Source organism: Polypterus senegalus, chromosome 1, assembly GCF_016835505.1.
Source record: "Polypterus senegalus isolate Bchr_013 chromosome 1, ASM1683550v1, whole genome shotgun sequence".
NCBI lineage: Eukaryota > Metazoa > Chordata > Cladistia > Polypteriformes > Polypteridae > Polypterus > Polypterus senegalus.
Window position 1 is genome coordinate 84,271,415 of NC_053154.1, and position 18,563 is coordinate 84,289,977.

Consider the following 18,563-nt stretch of genomic DNA (forward strand, 5'->3'; position numbering starts at 1 on the left):
AAACAAAAATATTTAGTGTGCTGTATTTTGGTAGCATTATGTTAAAACTTAAGCTTTATGGTACAGTAAGTATGTTTCTGCTTTTTATAATAACTTTTTAATGGTAAACATTGAAAGTGCATAAATGAAACCATATTATAAAAAGTGTGTTTACTGAATATTTCCATGGTTCTGCAATATACATTTAATTTAAGAACTGGTTAAAGGTTACTTTACAATAATGATACTGTGTTAAATGGCTGCAGCTTTGTTATTGATAGTGATTTCAAGTAAATGTGTATCAATTAACCAATGCTCTGTTTCAGAAAAAAATGGACTATCCTTTATTGAAACCTCTGCACTGGACTCTTCAAATGTTGAACTGGCCTTTCAGACAATTTTAACAGGTAGGTAGTTGAAATGATACATGATTCATTTTCTGACCACATTTCTAGAATTTTATTAATACATTTTCAAAACTAAATATGTTGTTAGATGTTATGCCTTTTTTTTTTTTTTTCACTGTAAGTTCAAAAAATAGAGGGATGACGTTTTGTGTTTTAGAGTTTGAGAGTATATAATTTTAATAATTCGGTGGTCTTCACCAAGTCAAGTTAATCACATAACATTTTTTTTCATGCAAGTGTACTGAAATGTAATGTTAGTAGAAGTAATGGTGGTGGTTGTTTAGGTTTTTATTCTTAGCTTGTCAATTCTGTATTGAACTGTACTGGTATCTTGTAAACTAATAAATTAGGGAAATAAGGTTAGTAAATATAAGATCCGTCCCCCCCCCTCCATATTTGAAACAAATAATATATTGGACTATGTGTTTGCTGTAAGTTTGGTTAATTTTGAATAATTCTGTATGTGCGAGTTTGCCCCTTTTGGATTGGTAGGCCGATCAGGTTTGGTTTCTGTCTCCTGATTGATGTTATTCAGATATGCTTTAGCTAACTGGACTGTGTGCTTGAAATGAGGGCTTTACCTCATGCAAATATCTGTTTTAAATTAATCCGATTAGTTCCTTTCTGTTATGCTGGCAATGACTCTCAGTGGCAGAATGACCATTATTTTCTAGAGAATACATTTTAAAAACAGCAATTCTTGTAATTACATATTGAAGCATATAAATTTAATCAATGCTGCTGTTGGTTTTTTGGATGTTTTTATATTCAATTAGTGAAGTAAACGCATTTACATATTTGATGCAGAGAAAACCGTGGTGTTCGCCACTGAACAGAATTGACCCCATAAATATTGCACAAAATGAATGCTTTATCTGTATGTTTTTCATATCCTGACACAAGGAAGGTAAATTGGGGAGAAAAATATTATACGTTACTGAAGAGTAGCCATATCCTTATTTACCTGTCTGTTAAATCAAAGGTAGATATTACATTCTGTGTGGTGGTTTTTTTTTCTTTAAAAATGTCATGCTTTCTGTGGTTGAGTAGTTTTTGTGAGTCTTGAGTCCAGATAAATAAAATTTCAAAAAGCACTGTAGTATACTGATTATTATCAAAGAACATCCATGATCTGTCATAATAGAAGAATAAATTAACATACTGCAGAATCATAATTGTATGACACCTGACATAAATGTCAAATTTTTTTTTTTACTTAAGAATGAGGTCCTCTCATAATAAGGGAACAACTGATTGAGAAACAAATAAGCTAAATGTCAACAGGAGCTCAAACAAACCAAAAATAAAACTTTTAGAAATTAGCAGCGGAGAAACCAGCTTTGAGGTCTGATCCATTTTGGCTGGAAGACAAAAGTATAAACATTGGCTATTTATCATACAAGCTGGTATATTTAACTATTTTACTTGATTGAATGTTCTACAAATATTTTATGAATAGCCTTATAAAAATAACATTAAGTTGCTTTAACATTTCTCTTAAGAGATTAAATAACTTTATTTGGTTAGCTATAATTAACTTCAGAACTGAAGAAAAGTAAAACTATTTCCACTTATTTCTTTATTCAGAAATGTTCTGCTAATCATGTAAGCACCATGGATAGTCAGCCATAACAACATAGAATCATTCTGCGTGAATTACAGAAAAGACAGACTTGACAGATGGATGCAGTTGAGACATTGTATGACACCAAAGACCATCCCCTGCTAAACACTTTATATGCTCATTTATTTTGAGACCGTTTAATTCAGTTTAAGGTGGCATTACTGCAGCTTAACCTTGAATCACTGATGAAATGACCAAAGCCATCCCATCAAAAGTGTTGTGTGTGGGTGTATATCTTATGCTTCCATACATGTATGCGATACTGAATTATATTTCTACCACCCAATTGTTAGTTAACAAAGGTATTGTCTGTTTGCCTTGTTCATTTTTTTTTTTTTGCTGTCAAAGTCAAAGTTGTTTGCTATTTTTTACATTTTTATGGTGGTGTCCAAACTTTTTGCATGGAACTCTTTGACAGGATGGTAGAGTTTACTTCACTTAAAGTACTGGCATTAATTTGTTAGCATATTAACTAAAAGTATTGTTAACCTTGTGATAGAGCAATATTATGAATATTTTATTTAGAATATTTACAATTTTCAAATTCTATTGTCTGTTATCCTTTAGAAGTTGTATTGGTCCCTTTTTTAGCTGCCTTTTTGTTACGACAGCACTGCTAAAGGTAGGTCCTGTCCTGTGCATGAAAACTCCAGCTAGAACTACATATATACTGGCACATTTAACTTGGTACCATATCAAGTTCATACCTCCTTTCCTCCCACAAAGTTAGCGCGCCCATTGCAACAAGAAAACTTGCGCTGTTTGTCTCCGTCATTGCCTATCCTGCAAGCCTTGGCCAAAAACCAGAAACCAACACTAGGCAAACAATGTCCATTACAAACCATATTCAATTATGCAAGTAATCTCATTCGCACTCATTCTGTAGCTTGATAAATATAGGTTACAGCTTGCCTGATCAAGGGGCCTGAGCAGCCTTGAAAGCTTGCATTTGTAATCTATTTAGTTAGCCAATAAAAGGTGTCATTTCACCCTACTTTCACCTGTATCAATCTATGGCTAACACGGTACAACACTCTACTGCTGTAGCTTGATAAAAAGAATTGCATTTTTTGATGATTTAAAACTGAGCATTTTGATGATAACATTGACCTGAATCTGCAGCATGTATAACTTTCAAAATATCAAGCAGTTGTATGTCAAGTAGCATGAAGGGCTTGCAAACTCTTAATTGCTTCTGCAGTACAGAGCAAAGTTTATTTTTTTGCCACTAGGTGGCCTCAGTAACCAGAGTTTCTCATTTGATCAGTGCTGAAGTTCCTCCTTCAGATTTGTGTGTGTGTGTGTGTGTGTGTGTGTGTATGAAACAATTGTATCTTTTGTTTTTATATTTTACGTAATGTTTTCCACTTTTTATAGGAGGTTGTTAATTACAGCCCTTTTTAGTGAATTTTGGACCATCTTAAATTGAAGCTTACACTGTTGACAACACATTGCTGTTAACAACTGCAATCTTATCAGTGAAACCATGGCCAAAGGAAGTTAATATCCAAAATATTTTCTATTACTTGTTGTCAATTGGCACTGCTCTCAGTAGACCTACTGTTGCTTTATAATCTTTTATAGTGTAGGTTCTTAGCAGTAGTATTCAATTTGTGTGTGTGTGTTCGTTTCTCATTTCCTCCATTTAATATGTATTAGTATACCTGATTTTACTATTTAGCCTTTTCAAAAATGTGGTTGTGATTAGTAAACATTAAGTCATTTTAAGTTCTTTTTTAAAATTGGAAGTTTCACTGAGCAATATTGAGAATGATTTCTGTATATTTTTGTGTGTGAGAATTATAAAGTGAAGCTTAAGCTTGTAACATTAAAGTACAGTAAAGGATCTAAATATAGATCATATATCCCATTTTAAATTTACAAAAAATAGGTGTGGGGGGATAGGTGACCACTGCTGGAGTAATGTGTATTCTGTCTGCAAAATACTTTTGGCTTTAGTTTGCCTACAAGGAAAGTAATAATTTCATAAAGGCTGTTTTTTTTTTTTTTTGTGCATGCTCATTTTTTGAGGAAGTGCATATTCTGTCTGTTTCTAGTAGAGTCCAACCAATTAATCGTATGGCAGATCTGATTGGCAAATTAATGGGGCCCGATAACTTAATCCGAAGTGATGCTGATCAGATGTCCGCATTTTGAGTGACAGCTTGTCAAAGTTCAAAGGATCCGGTGCACACACAAATGGTGTGATTTCCCCCAAAGTGAAGGTTTAAATGATGTTTAGAAAACGCCTGATTTTAATAAAAAAGGTAAGCCTATTTGGTCTTAGAGAATAAATACATAAATTGTGTACAATGGTATACAATGCCAGTGTGAAGATTGTTTTCTAAGCTTAACTAGTATCTACTTCACCATAGTGAGCAAACATTCAGTGCTCTTCACTTTTCTTTGCACAATAGTAAACTTACTCTTCCATTTCAAAAGCAGATAGCCACAGATAATAAAACATAAGTCTTAGACTATATGCGACTTTACCTTTTGTGTGCATTCTTTGCATTTAAAAAAAAAAGATTGCATCTGATCGCAGTTGTCTGCAATATGTGTTGGCGAATCACAAACGTGTAAAAACTGAATGAGCTGCATAAATATGCATCTGCCCTTTTTTGTAAAAATTGGAAAAAAGTCTCCAGTACAATACCTTATCTTCAACTGTTATATCATTTGCATGACAAATTTATAATATGTTACAGAAGATACTTTGAACAACTGCCTTTCTGAAGTTAAGCATAATGTACAGAATACATTGGTTTGGTGGCTGTTGCACAGACTAGCCTACTAATCTGAGCACTCATGGTAGACTGCTACACTTGGCTGGTGGAGAGGTGTGCATTAGACCGTACTTCTCTACCAATAAATAAATACTGTATTAAAAATGCACCCAGCTAAATTGCCACGTTGCCTCAAAGACCTAAAGAGCTGTGCTGGTGGGAATGATGTGCTCTTGGAAGGAGGACCACCCAAGCCTCAGGTCTAAGGGTAGAGGCCATAGTAAGTGCAATCCACTGGTCCCCCTGGTTATTGGGGGTTGAGCTTTGCGACCAATAACCCAGACTTGTAAGGGGGGGGAAAATACAATTATGTTACAGAAACCGCAACAAATAGGAAGACCATTCCGCATGGGTGTAAAAAGGAACTGAGTCATCTGCAGGGGCTCATATGCCTGCAAGTGGGGAATACTGCAAATAAGCCACTAGCATGAAAAGGGAAGCCCTGAACGCAGCTCAAACCAAAATAAGGTTAGGCTTCTGGAATATACGCACCATGTTCAAACCAGGTAAACTAGCACCAATTTCCATAGATATGCAACGTTGCAACCTGCAAATTCTCGGAATCAACAAATATAGATGGACTGGATTGGGTGGGGAGAGTAGCTATCATCGGGGTTTGGTATAGAAAACACTGATAAGTTGGAGAGCAGTCAACGGTAGACTGATCTTGGCAAGGCTGAAAGGAAAACCGGTCAACATGTTCATCATACAATGTTGTGCACCAACTAACGAAAATGAAGGGGAAAAGACACATTTTATGACCAGCTTCAGGCAGAAATAGAGAACACACCATGTCCTGATGTTATCATCATGGGAGACATGAATGCAAAAGTGGGTATACATAACACATAATGAGAGAGTCATGGGGAAGCACGAATGTGGAGTCTGGAATGAGAATGGACAAAGGCTCATTGTATTCTGTACCTTGAACAACTTAATTATGGGGGCAACATTAAAACCAACTCACAGAAACGTTTCAGTGTGGACCTGCTAAAGAACAGTGAAGCCAAGAAAGCTTTTGTTACTCAAATCAAAAACCAATACCAGACATTACAAAATATGGAGTGTGAGAATGAAGAAGAATTGATCAGAAGTGGAAGAATGTGGCCCCGCTGTACACTAAGAGCAGTAAGGAATCCTTACAGTATAGACAGAATGGGAGAAGAAAGGAATGGATAGCAGAAGGGACATGGTCAGCCACTGACAGAGGACGTAGACTTAAAGAAGCTGAATGACATCCTGTCAGACAGACGGACTCAAGGAAAGGCTAGTACAGCAATATAGAGAATCCAACAGAACTGTGAAGAGAATGGTGAGGGCAGACAAATGAGCTTTCATGGATGGTTTTGCAGTGTTAGCTGAAGAGGCAGCTAGCAAGGGAGAGGTCTACAAGATCACAAAAGATGTGTGCGGCAGGGGTAGAACAACAGTAGTATCTGCTGAAGACAAACAAGGAAGCCTTCTAACAGAAGAACAAGAAATCCAATGGATGGAACATTTATTAGGTATTTAAAGAGAATAAAAGTATGAAACAGACCTCCACCAGATGGATATGGAAATAATAGAAGCAGAAGAAGACTTTGATTTCAACATAATACCACCAAGAAAAGAAGAAATAGCAGCAGCAGTAGGGCTGCAACTAATGATTATTTTAGTGGTTGACTAATCGTTGAATTTTTTTTTCTTTCTATTAGTCATCATTTTATGCCTGACTATTTTGATGCCTGTGACCTGTGGTTTCACATCCTGTTCTGGGCTTCAGTGCATGTCTTGCCTCATCTGCTCACGTCTGTTCACCTGTGAATGTCACCCTGATGTCTCTGCCTTAACACAATTAAAATTAATAATCAAATTAAAACAACCACCAGTGAAACATATGAATTTTGAAAATAATCCGATGTTTTTATTAGTGTGACCATCACAATAAAAAAGAAATACATTAAACAATACAAACTAAAGTGTACGTAGTCTTTAAACAAAAAACGTGCTTTTAACTTAACCAAAAATGGCCACTGGTGTGTATTAAAGTCCCAAAACTTTAAATAAAGCTTCAATTCAAATAAAATAAAACAATGTACAGTTTATAAAAGGTTCAGTTCATATATTTCTGATTGCAGTACAGGGATTGTGAGCATTTCGACATGCTCTGGTGTGAGGCAGGCTCTCTTGAGACAATATTCCCAGCTGCTGAGAAGAAATGCTCAGAAGGAGTAAAGGTAACAGAAATACACAATAATGATTTTGCCAATAAGGCAAGAGTGGGATACTTTGCCTCATTCGCCTTCCACCAAGACAGGATTTTCTATCTTCGAGATGGGCTGCTCTCCAAAGAACATAAACACCTGACATGGGATAACAGATAAAAATTAGCCAGTTGGCTACATCTGACATGTTTAATATGCATTATTCTTATTTCAATAAATTACATTTTACTTAATTAGTGATCAGTTGTTCGTGAGCATCTTCTTCTTCAGTGTTCTCATTGTCGCTGTCTGTTGAGTCGCATCCCAGCAGTGAATCAAGAGCTAGTGAAGATCTATTTGAAGTTTTCTCAGCTGAAGTTGAAGCCCCCTCATCATCTGGTCTTGTTGCTTCTTTGTGCCCCGTGGCAAGCTGGTTGTTTTGAGTAATACTCCCATTAATGGACTGGAGGGCCAGATCCTGTATTTTGTTCTGAACACTGAACCACTCTTTTGGTTTCAGGAATTTCAACTTTTGAAAATGTGGGTCTAGTTCAGTTGCAATGCTCAGTTTGTTTGGATCATCATCTTTTTAAGGTGACCTCTTTTGACCAATGTGCAGTGATCTCCTCTGAAGCAGCTGCCTGGAAGGCCTGCACAGCAGCTATATCGTAAGCAGTGTGGGTGGATTTCAGAAGCCCTTTGACCAGTGGAGGCAGAGCAGAGACAGTCACGTAGCTTTCCTCGCTCAAGTAGACTGTAGCACATTCAAAGTCCTGGAGAGCTTTAGCCAGCTCCTCTAAAATGATCCACTAATCAGCTTTGAGGTCTAGGTGGCGTTTCCCTCTTGTGTTACTGTTGGGTTAGACAGAGTTGCAGTCAGTGGCCATCTTTGTTCCAGGAGGCGAGTTATCATACAATTGCTGTTCCACCTGGTAGAAACATCTTGGACAAGTTTGTGCTCCTGGGTCCCCATCTGTCTGTTTGGTCTTCAGTTTGCTTGAGGCCGTTTCACTTCATTTAAAGTGCTCTACAAGACACCTTGCTGCTCCAAGTGCTTTACTGATCTGAGGGTGTTTCAGTGCATTATTGATCACTAACTGCAAAATGTGGCCTGCACGGCGGACGGACATCCGCCCTTGTTTTTCCTGCTAGATGTTAGCAGCCAGGACGACATTTAAGCCACTGTCATGAACTGCCACAATTTCGCTTGGAGGGATCTCAAACTTTTCCACAGCCTGCTCAATCCAATCGGCAATGTTTGTCCCCGTGTGTCGTTCTTCTAATAGCATACTTGTGATGCTGAAGCTAATGAGCTTCCATTCATGACTTATGAAGTGATACCAAGATAAGCCTTTGTGGCAACACTGGTCCAGGAATCAGCTGTCAGGGCAATCTTGTTCTTGGCTGATTTAAGAACAGTTTTCATCTGAGTATTAGCAGATTCATACTTTCTGTCAATGCGCTTTGTAAAATTAGTTCTGGAGGGTAAGGTGTATCCTGGATGAAATGTGTTAATCATCTGCTTGAAGGCCTGATCTTCAACCATAGATACAGGTCGTATGTCATTGACAATCATGTTCAGGATGCTTTCTGTAAACACTTCAGCCTTTTGTGCAGTGCAAGAGCCTCTTGTCAGGATAAACTCGTTTACAGGCCTTTGCTTAGTACCAGTGAAACAAAGAGCAACAGAGAAAGATGTTTTAATCATCACACTGTGAAGGAAAAGTGTTTGTAGTTTATTACATCATGTACTATATTATGCTAAAATAAAATGACAGACTAATATATGTAACAAGCTAATTACTGATATGCATCAAAACACAAGTTACCTAACGTTAGTTAGAGATGGTTTACTAGTCATATGAACTCAAATATTATATGAAAAAAACTAGGACGGTTTAGCTACTCCTATTCACTCGTTTACTATAGCTCCAAACACGTTAGCAAACATAACTGAAATTATATTCACTTAACTATCATTGTCAAAACCTTGATATACACATGCTGCCGTAAAAAGAAAGCTCAGCTTTGCATGATCTGCATTTAACTTTTTTTTTCTTTTCCGGTGAACTGCTCCCACACTTTAGAAAGTTTATCAATTTTTTTCCATCTTCTCCCTCCTCTATCCGACTCGCCATTGCAACCACGTTTATTTTCCTCTACATTCTTCTTCTCCTCAGACGTTGTTCTTCATTGGTAGAACTGTGTGCAGCCTTGACAAACAATAACAAGTGATACTGCCCCCAGACGTTCATGTAGTGCATTGCAGTTACAAAAACCAATCTGGTTCTTTGTGACTGGAGCCTCTCTTGAAAGTTCTGTTTATGACGTGTCGACAATTTTTATATAAAAAAAAAATCTGCGTCGACATTTTTTTGTAGTCGGCATCATCAATTTATATCGACTAATAGTTGTAGCAGTGAAATCATTTAAACAATGGAAAATCCTGAGGATATGACCACTTTAATGCTTAACTTTAACTCGCAGCCATTATCCTCCATCCTCTGTTTAGAACTACAGTATCTGGAAGGAAGCTTGTTTCCCAGAGGAATGGAATTATAATCAAAATTCCAAAAAAGAATTGCTCAGTGATTGTAATAACTGGTGCGGAATTACACTCCTTTCCATCCCTAGTAATATTCTAGGTAAAATTATCAAACGAATATCAGAAGCAGTAGATAAGTCATTGAGGAAAGCGCAAGCAGGTTTTCGGAAAGGGAGAAGCTGTACTGACCAGATCTTTGCTTTGTACACAACTGTACATCACTTTTGTTAATTACTGAAAAAGCCTTTGATAGCATTCACTGATGTCCCACAACATTTGAAACAGCTTAAGAGTTTGTCAGCTTCTACTACATTGTGGGCTACAATGAGTTGTATTTTGAAGTGAAAACTGGTGTGTGGCAAGGATGCGTAATGTCTGCTACACTGTTTAATCTTGCCATTGACTGGATTGTGCGGCAGACCACCAATGACCCCCCGAGAGGCATTAGGTGGACACCTTTCACAACACTTGAAGGTCTAGTTTGCAGACGATGTCACAATGCTATCACACACACTCACGCGCACACACACCGCCACATGCAGTTAAAGACCAGCCGCCTTCAGAAATGACCTTTGCCTTCACAACTATGAACTGTGTATGGAGATTAGCTGAGTATAGTATTCACACCAAACTGCACCTCTGCCAGAGTTGTCTTGTTAGTACTACTGTATGGATCCAAGTGTTGGAGAATAGTGGGAAGCGATATTGCCGAACTGTTACCCTTTCACATAACATGCCCCAGAAGGTCTGCCACATCTTTTGCCCACAGAAAATTTCCAATCAGGAACTCATTGCCCAGTGCCACCAAGTTGACATGACCACTATTCTGATTACAAAGCGATGGAGGTTAATAAGCCACCTGTTGAGACTGGATGCAGATTCCATCACCAAAACTACTCTACACTGGACACCAGAATGCAGAAGGAGGCGCCTGAAAACCACACAGAGGCCTGCAGTTGAAAAAGAGCAGCAGAGCATGAACATGGCCAATTTCTCCATGGTTCCCCAGTTCACTGATAGACAAGAATGGATGAACTTTGTTGCTGCCCCAAGTTTCAGTGGGCATGATGGGCATACCTGATCCTGCCCTATTAAAGATAAGATTGTCTGGGTCTGTTTAAATGATAAGAAAAAGTTTGAATACTGGTATTAGAAAATGTTTATCTGTACTTTTAACCAGTACTACTATACATGTGTGTTTGTATTTAACACATAGGTGTCAAACTCTGTTCCTGGAGGGCCGCAGTGGCTGCAGGTTTTCATTCTAACCATCATTTTTGCTGCTAATTAACTTTTTGCCTTAATTATAATTAACTTGACACAGACCCCTTAATTACCAGCCAAACAATAATGAGACACAAAACAAGCAGCCACCTGACCAGCGCACCTCTGTCCATCACATAATATCTGAAAATTAAAGAAAGGTAAAGGTCTCGGTAAGACTGATCTCTCAGGTCACCAAAACATCTTGACGGTGATCTTAGAAAAAACAGAAAATCCAACAGTTTTGGGAATGTCTGCTGTGGCAGAATGAGAGCAGCAACAGGCCATGGAATTAAATAACGGGTTTAATTAACAGCAAGAATCGGCTTCTCAATAAGCGATTGGTTGGAGTGAAATTGGTTGAAGTTTAAAATCCCAGTTTAGCTGGTCATCTGTTGGCTCGTTTCACATCTCATTTCTGTGTGGCTGTCATTTAATGAAGGGAATCAATTCAGAGGACTGAATCCTTAAAATCGGGGCTATTAAAATGATGGGAAAGGAGTTAATTAGCAGTGAAAAACTGGTCAGTGATTAGGAAAAGGGTTAGAATGAAACCTGCAGCCACCGTGGCCCATCAGGACTGGAGTACAACACCCCTGATTTAACATGTATTTGAATACTTCCATTATTACTAATAATTTTGCGTATGTTCGTGGTCCGTCTTGCTGAGCATGCATCGCTACCGACTCGTGCACTGTGCAGCCTTGACTTGAACAAAAAAGGGGGTTTTGTGTGCATGGAAAGTGACATGATCACAGAGAAAAATGGAACCAGGATACTTCACATGCCTGTATGCATTTTTGAAATGCATACAGAACCTCTCCTGATTACTTTTATGTTAAAAGCATGCTTTAATTTGGTCCCCCTCCTGTACTTCATCCAGCCTTCTGCCTCGCTATTAGCCTTTCTGTTCCTGCAAAGTGGTATTTGGCTTGGCTACGATCATTGAGCAGGAGTTCAGAGTTTCGGGCAACGTGTGCAGACAAGAATAGCTGTAAAATCAGAGAAGCTATGTTGACTGTATATAATATTGTGGTGGTTTAATTCTTTGTATCTTGTTATGTGAATGTAATACCAAGAGAAATTCCTAGTAACTGTGTTGCCTGGCAAAGTTCAAAGTGTCCATAACCTCCTGTTACATGAACGGAAGTATTGGTTTGACCATGTTATTCATATTAGCTGCTCTTTACAGTAAGTTGAGTTTTTTGTTTTGTAAACAGCACAAATTTTAAAGAATGTTTCACAATTTTGAGTATTGTCTTGAGTTGGCTTGAGTATTTTTGGAAGATCTGCCCCCAAATTTATTAAGTCTAATAACTACTCCTAGGAATTGCACTAAAAATGCAGTAAATTTTTTTTTCCCTTCGAGATTAGGAGATAAGATGTAGAGAGGCATAGGTTAGCTAATGTTTGAGAATGAATGATGTTACAGTTTTATGGCACTCCAAGCCACAGTATTATTCATGACAACATTTTTTTGTACTTTTCTGATATGGTAAGGTTTCAAAACAAATGAAAATTACAATTTTAAAAGTAGTAGCAGGAGAATGAGGCAGATGAAAATAAGAGGATATTGTGCTAAGCTGCACGTAACAAGAATAATACTGTAATAAACACTGGGATGGAAAGACCGAGACACACACACACACACACACACACCAAAAAGCCCAATAAACAAGCCTATATGTTTAAAAATGAAGTGTCCACAGTGGTAACTTTAGAAGAATTACCTACAAGGTGTTACCCATGGTCATAACAGTGTGAAAAGTGTAATGTTGCCAACACTTTCATTTTTGCTGACAGCACATGGGTTGTCCTAGGACATAAAGTGATATTATTCCATCTCTATCAAACCAATCTGTTTTTAGAAGTTCATTGTTGTCCAGCATTTCCAAAAGACAGCAAAGCTATACATCCACAGGTCTGACTTGCTGCATTTGGACTCTTCAGAGAACTTTCTGAAGCTTAATATTCACTGAGCGAGTCGCATGTGCCAACGTGTGCCTCATTCACCTGCCACTTCACATCTGCACTGCTCCCTTCACTGGTGAAAAATGGCATCTACAGTGCATAGCTGCTGCTGGTGGGTGTGGGTGTGTGTGTGTGTGTGTGTGTGTGTGTGTGTGTGTGTGTGTGTGTGTGTGTGTGTGTGTGTGTGTGTGTGTTTTTTTTAAAACCAGGCTCTGCACAGTGTAGCTCCACTATGCTTTTTTCAGTTTTCTATAATATATCAATATTTGAAAATTGCCTTTTAAATTAATAAGTATTTCATGGTTTTTTTTTTCCTAGGTCATTATTTATGTGCACTACTTGATTTGTTGAAATGTACTGTCAAATTAAAACACAAACGCTCCTAATCCCAACATAATTACTCAAATAATTCCTTCCATTGACATGCTTCTGTTGTAGTTTGAGGAGTTGTGTTGATTTTTGTGAAGGAAATGTAATTCTTTAGTTCTACTGCTAACAGTTGTAATTGCCATATACAGTACATGTGAAACTAATGACTGTCGCGTTGTGACTTTTCCAGCATTTAGCAGTTATAGCCTTCATTTATGTAATCTTAGTGAGTTGGTGGTGCGCCCCTGTGAAACCAGACAAGTAAGGTGACACATGTCCTGTGACTCAGTCCAACTAGTCTGTGACTCACTCTTAAGTTGAACCTGGTTTGATGATGCCTTTAGTTATAAGGCTTTGTGAAGAGCTGTGTGAGAGCTGACCAGCAAGGAATGCTTATCCAGAAGTACAATGCAGAACATGCAGCAACAAGGAATAAGGGACACTGGGGTGTGTTAGACCTCACAAAGAGAAGAGAAGCTCATCTGTGTGATGTCTGCTGATGAGATTAGTAATTGCAGTTGGCAAATCTGACATGCCCCACAACTAAAAGTTGCATAATGTGATGTTAGCTTTTCTCCTAATAAGCACTTTGCTAATATTGATCTATAGATTTGTCATTAAAGCACTGGTTCCTAGAATCAGTCCTGGAGGGGACCCCCTGTGGCTGCTGGGTTTGCCCCCTCCATCCCAGCCAAACAATTCCACAATCGGTGACAAACATTCCCAGGTCTTCTAGTTTTCCTCTTCTATTTTGTATTTAGAAAAATGCAGCAGTGAGAGATTTACATCTATAATACATTTAGAAAGATTTGTATTTTTGATATATGAACTCTCTCCAGATAATCAATTTTAAATAACATTCACAATAAAGGACTGTTTTGTACTTGGTGGTCTACTAAGTACACTGAGCCATTCTGTCTAAGAATCCAATTAAATACATAGGTTTTTGTAAGACCCTTATGGTACATACCATATACTTGATGACTTTCAGTATGAGAACAGAAGTGGTGCACCAACAAAGATTTCCTAGTTTTGGACTGCATCATTTCTTCCATAAAGTGAACATCCGCAAGATCTTAGTAAGCTTTGCTCCCAGCCTTTCCCTGGCTCAAACAGATGAGACTCTCCAGATGGAGTTCCACGTCTAAAACAGGAGAGAAGATCAGACTGTCATGTGCCGTAGGCCAAAGTTTGAAGCCAGCCCCAGAAACGCTGAGATACCTTGGCTTGATTTGCTTCTTGTTACTTTCAAAATAATTTGAAAAATTGTGTTGCCCAAGGGCCAAAATAGACTATGCCCAAAATAATGCATCCATTAATTAACACAACTAAACCTGTCTGACGTCCATTATATTGTGAAGCCAAACGTCTCATTTCCTCAAAGCACTAGAGTACCACTCTTCCCAAATGGATGCTCTATGATATTTAGATGTGTGCTGAAAAATGATGACACACACACCTCTAGTGGAGTTGAGTCTTCAGTGGCTAAAAGTATCAGCAGCTAATATTTTAATGTAGTAATGGACTACTTTTTTTTCTGAATGTGATATGCGAAAAAAAAAATCATGGTCCGACATGCTGGATTAGTACTCTAATGGAGACAAAATGAAGCAACCATTCTTGTACACTTCTGTTCAATACTTAATTACAAGGTTGGATTCTAAACTCTCCACTAAAAACCTGTAGTCATACAGGGAGTGCAGAATTATTAGGCAAGTTGTATTTTTAAGGATTAATTTTAATATGGAACAAACACAGTGCTATCAGTCAATCCAAAATGTTAATAAACCTGAAACCTGAATGTTTCACAACGGAAATGTGAGTGTGAACATCATCAGGGGAATACATATGTGCGCACAATTATTAGGCAACTATTAGTGTGCAGATTTATTATGCAACTAAAGGAAAAATGAAAAATTTCCCATCTCACTTGTTTGTTTCCATCTGTTATAGTGAGAATAATAAACAAACACCTCAAAATTTACAAATAAACATCTCTGACATTTCAAAAAAAATAAATCAATCAATCAATGACCAATATAGCCACCCTTCTTTCCAATAACAGTCATAAGCCTTTCCATTCATAGAGTCTGTCAGTTTCTTGATCTGTTGACGATCAGCTTTTTGTGGAGCAGTGACTACAGCCTCCCAGACACTCTTCAGAGAGGTGTATTGTTTTTCTCCCCGTAAATCTAGCGTTTAAGAAGTGCCCACAAGTTCTCGATAGGGTTTAGGTCAGATGAGGAAGGGGGGCCATGTCATTATTCTATATTCTTTAAGGCCTTTACTGGCTGGCCACGCAGTGGAGAACTTCGATGCAAGTGATGGAGCATTGGCCTGCATAAAAATCATGGTCTTTTTCCTGTATCACTGTTTGAAGAAAGTGTCTTCGAAAAACTGGCAGTAGGTTTGGGAGTTGATTTTGAGTTCATCTTCAAAGCAAAAAGGTCCAACTAGCTCATCTTTAAAAAATACCAGCTCATACCAGTACCCCACCTCCACGTTGGAGTGGAGCTCTGTGCCCATTACTGATCCACAGGTCCATCCATCTGGTCCATCAAGAATCACTCTCATCTCATCAGTCCATAAAACCTTTGAAAAAAATCTGTCTTCAGATATTTTTTGGCCTAGTTTTGACGTTTCAACTTATGTTTCTTGTTCAGTGGTGGTTGGGTTTCAGCCCTCCTTACCTTGGCCATGTCTTTGAGCACTGAACACCTTGTACTTCTGGGCACTCCAGGTAGGTTGCAGCTCTGGAATATGAAAGTACTGGAGGATAATGGGTTCCTGGTAGCTTCACGTTTGATTCTTCTCAAATCTTTGGCAGCTAATTTGCGTCTTTTGTTCTCAACACGTTTCTTGCGACCCTGTTGACTATTTGCAACAAAATGTTTGATGGTTCTGTGATCACACACCAATATCTTAGCAATTCCAAAAGTGCTGTATCCCTCTGAAAGACTTTTTACAATTTTTGACTTTTCAGAGTCAGTTAAATCTCTTTTTTGGCCCATTTTGCCTGAGGAAAACTAGCTGCCTAATAATTCTGCACACCTTGATATAGGGTGTTGATCTCCTTAGGCCACACCCTCCCTCATTACACAAATACACATCACCTGACGTGCTTAAATCCAATAAGCATTCAAGTTAATACAGCTTGGAGTTGGAATATACGCATAAAAATGATGATATGGTCAAAATACTCGCTTGCCTAATAATTGTGCACACAGTGTATGAACAATCGTGACGCTAGGCAACAAAACGTGATGAAGAGGGAAAATTCCTTGGTGTATATCCATGAACTTCTTTCGTCCTTCTGCCCAAAAACCTGTCTTGTCTCGGTTACTTTCTGAATCAGACATTGCTAATTTGAATTTGTCACAGTTTTCTTTTATTTTACCAGTTACTGTACTCTTGAGTTTGATGTTGCATGTTCTTATGTATCACCTTGTTTTTATTGATTTACTTGACTGCAGTGCAAGGCAGTATTTTAAAGATTACTTATTTTGAAGTCCATTACAATATAAATGTGGTGCCATTAGAAACTAAAGTGAAATTTAGTTGGACATCAGTCTGCTATTGTATTGCACTTTTGGAAAGCATGAGGCTCCAAGCTGCTGCTGGTGGGTGTTTTTGGTGAAGTTATAGCACACAACAACTTTTGTATGTTTTTTGTTTTTAATAATATACTCCTAAATAAGAGAAGAGTGACCCTAATGCCAAATATCATGATTTTGTTTCTACAGAGATCTACCGAATTGTTTCACAGAGACAGATTACGGGTAAGATCGACCCAGACTTCCCTCCCAGCAGTAATGTGGTTCCCATTACTATGCCTCCTACCAGCCCCTCAAACAAGCAAACTGGATGTTGCCAGAACATGTGAAAAAGACGAATATTGAAGCAGTTGCTGTCCTGGTTTTCCACAGCATAAAACAAACCGATTTCATCCAGAACTATTGGATCTTGCAGCCCCTGGTTCGATGTTCAGTTTAAGATATTAACTAATGAATTCTTTTTATTCTCTGTCTGACACTATGAAGAGCGTTGGTGTTAAAAATAATGAGCATTGCTCACTTGTACGATTTCTGGGTAGCATTTGGTTCGTCTCTTGATAAATTACTTGTATATCAAAGGCAGTTCCTCCAGATCTTCAGTGTCATAGTTTTGTTTCCTTCATATCTTTGTTTTTAACTCCCCAGGCAAGCCAAAGTTTTCCAGTAATATAAACAAACAGACATTTTAATGAATGAGATTGAAAGCTGAAAATGCTTGTCTTGGATTTCGTTCATGTTTAACTGCTTAGTGAACCTGAGAAGTATATTCTGTTTTTGTGAATATCTCGGATTTACACGGCTTAGAAACAGGAGGACCTTATGCATTATATCTTGAAAACTGTAAAAATCACAAATAGCGTGTCAAGTGTTGGGTGTGCCTGTGTTCTGTAGTCCTGAAGTAATTTCTTACATCAGATGATTAATTTTTTTGCTGTGCTGTAAAAGAATTAACTTTTTTTTAATATTGAGATAACGTCCAGTTGATTTGGAATATATGAATTGCTTCCCCCAGAATCTGTGTGGTGTGCAGCAGCTCATATTTAACACCTCAGCATTTTAAGGGTCTTTTCAGTATCATAGGGTCCTGTGGAAAATGTGTGGTTTTTTTTGTTTGTTTTAACTTGTTGTTGTCCTCTTAAGTCAATAGATGTATGTGGCGTCTTTCCTGATAATCTTTGTATTTTTACTTTTTTTGTTTTGTCCAAGTATCTGCTTTAACTAGTTCACTAAAACTCTTCACTGCAGGGACATCTGTAACCTTGTGCCTGAAGTGAGCTGAAACGTGAACTGCTGTGTTGCACTTTAGCTGAATGGCTCAAGTAGGTGCGACATGCGGGTATCTTTTTAAATACGGTGTGCAATTTGTTTAAAGCAGTCAGGCGGCAACAAACTTGAAGAGATGTGGGAACTTGGACAAAAATCCAGGACCGGGCATTTATAGCCTTAAAAGGGATTTTTCAGTTTTGCTCTTATTCCTTTAAACTGTTTCTTTATTTAAATGGTGGTAATTTAATTTAGTTGTAGTTTTAAGATGATGGAATTGGTCAAAGGTTTGGCTGACACATGGCAGATTGCTCCGTCATTTCTCTCTCCGCCGCTGGTCTGTGTGGCTGCAGGAAGCAGAGCTGAGTGGTGTGTCTCCATGTTCACTGCTGAAAGGCCAGCACAGTGACTGCACTCTAGTGCCCAAGTTCATCTAGCTTTTATGCTAGGACTTTGGTAGTGTCTTGTATTACAGTATAGATACGAAACATTTTATTGTACTGCTTATATATCTGTATATTTGGTTTTAAATATATAAAATAAAATCCTTTATAAATAAGTGAGGTGTGCTTATTGCAGTTTTACACCTCCATTGTGACCAATTTTTTCCTCCTTTCAC

General features: G+C 38.0%; 1 protein-coding gene across 1 annotated transcript in view; it reads left to right on the forward strand.

Moving 5' to 3' along the window:
• The window catches only part of rab11al (RAB11a, member RAS oncogene family, like), a 75,714-nt gene extending 57,614 nt beyond the window's left edge, over positions 1-18,100 (forward strand). Inside the window, exons 4-5 of the mRNA XM_039752559.1 lie at positions 306-386; positions 16,871-18,100. Coding sequence (XP_039608493.1) covers positions 306-386; positions 16,871-17,010 — 221 coding nt within the window. The 3' untranslated portion in view covers positions 17,011-18,100. The remainder of the gene's footprint in view (positions 1-305; positions 387-16,870) is intronic.
• Positions 18,101-18,563: the final 463 nt, after the last annotated feature.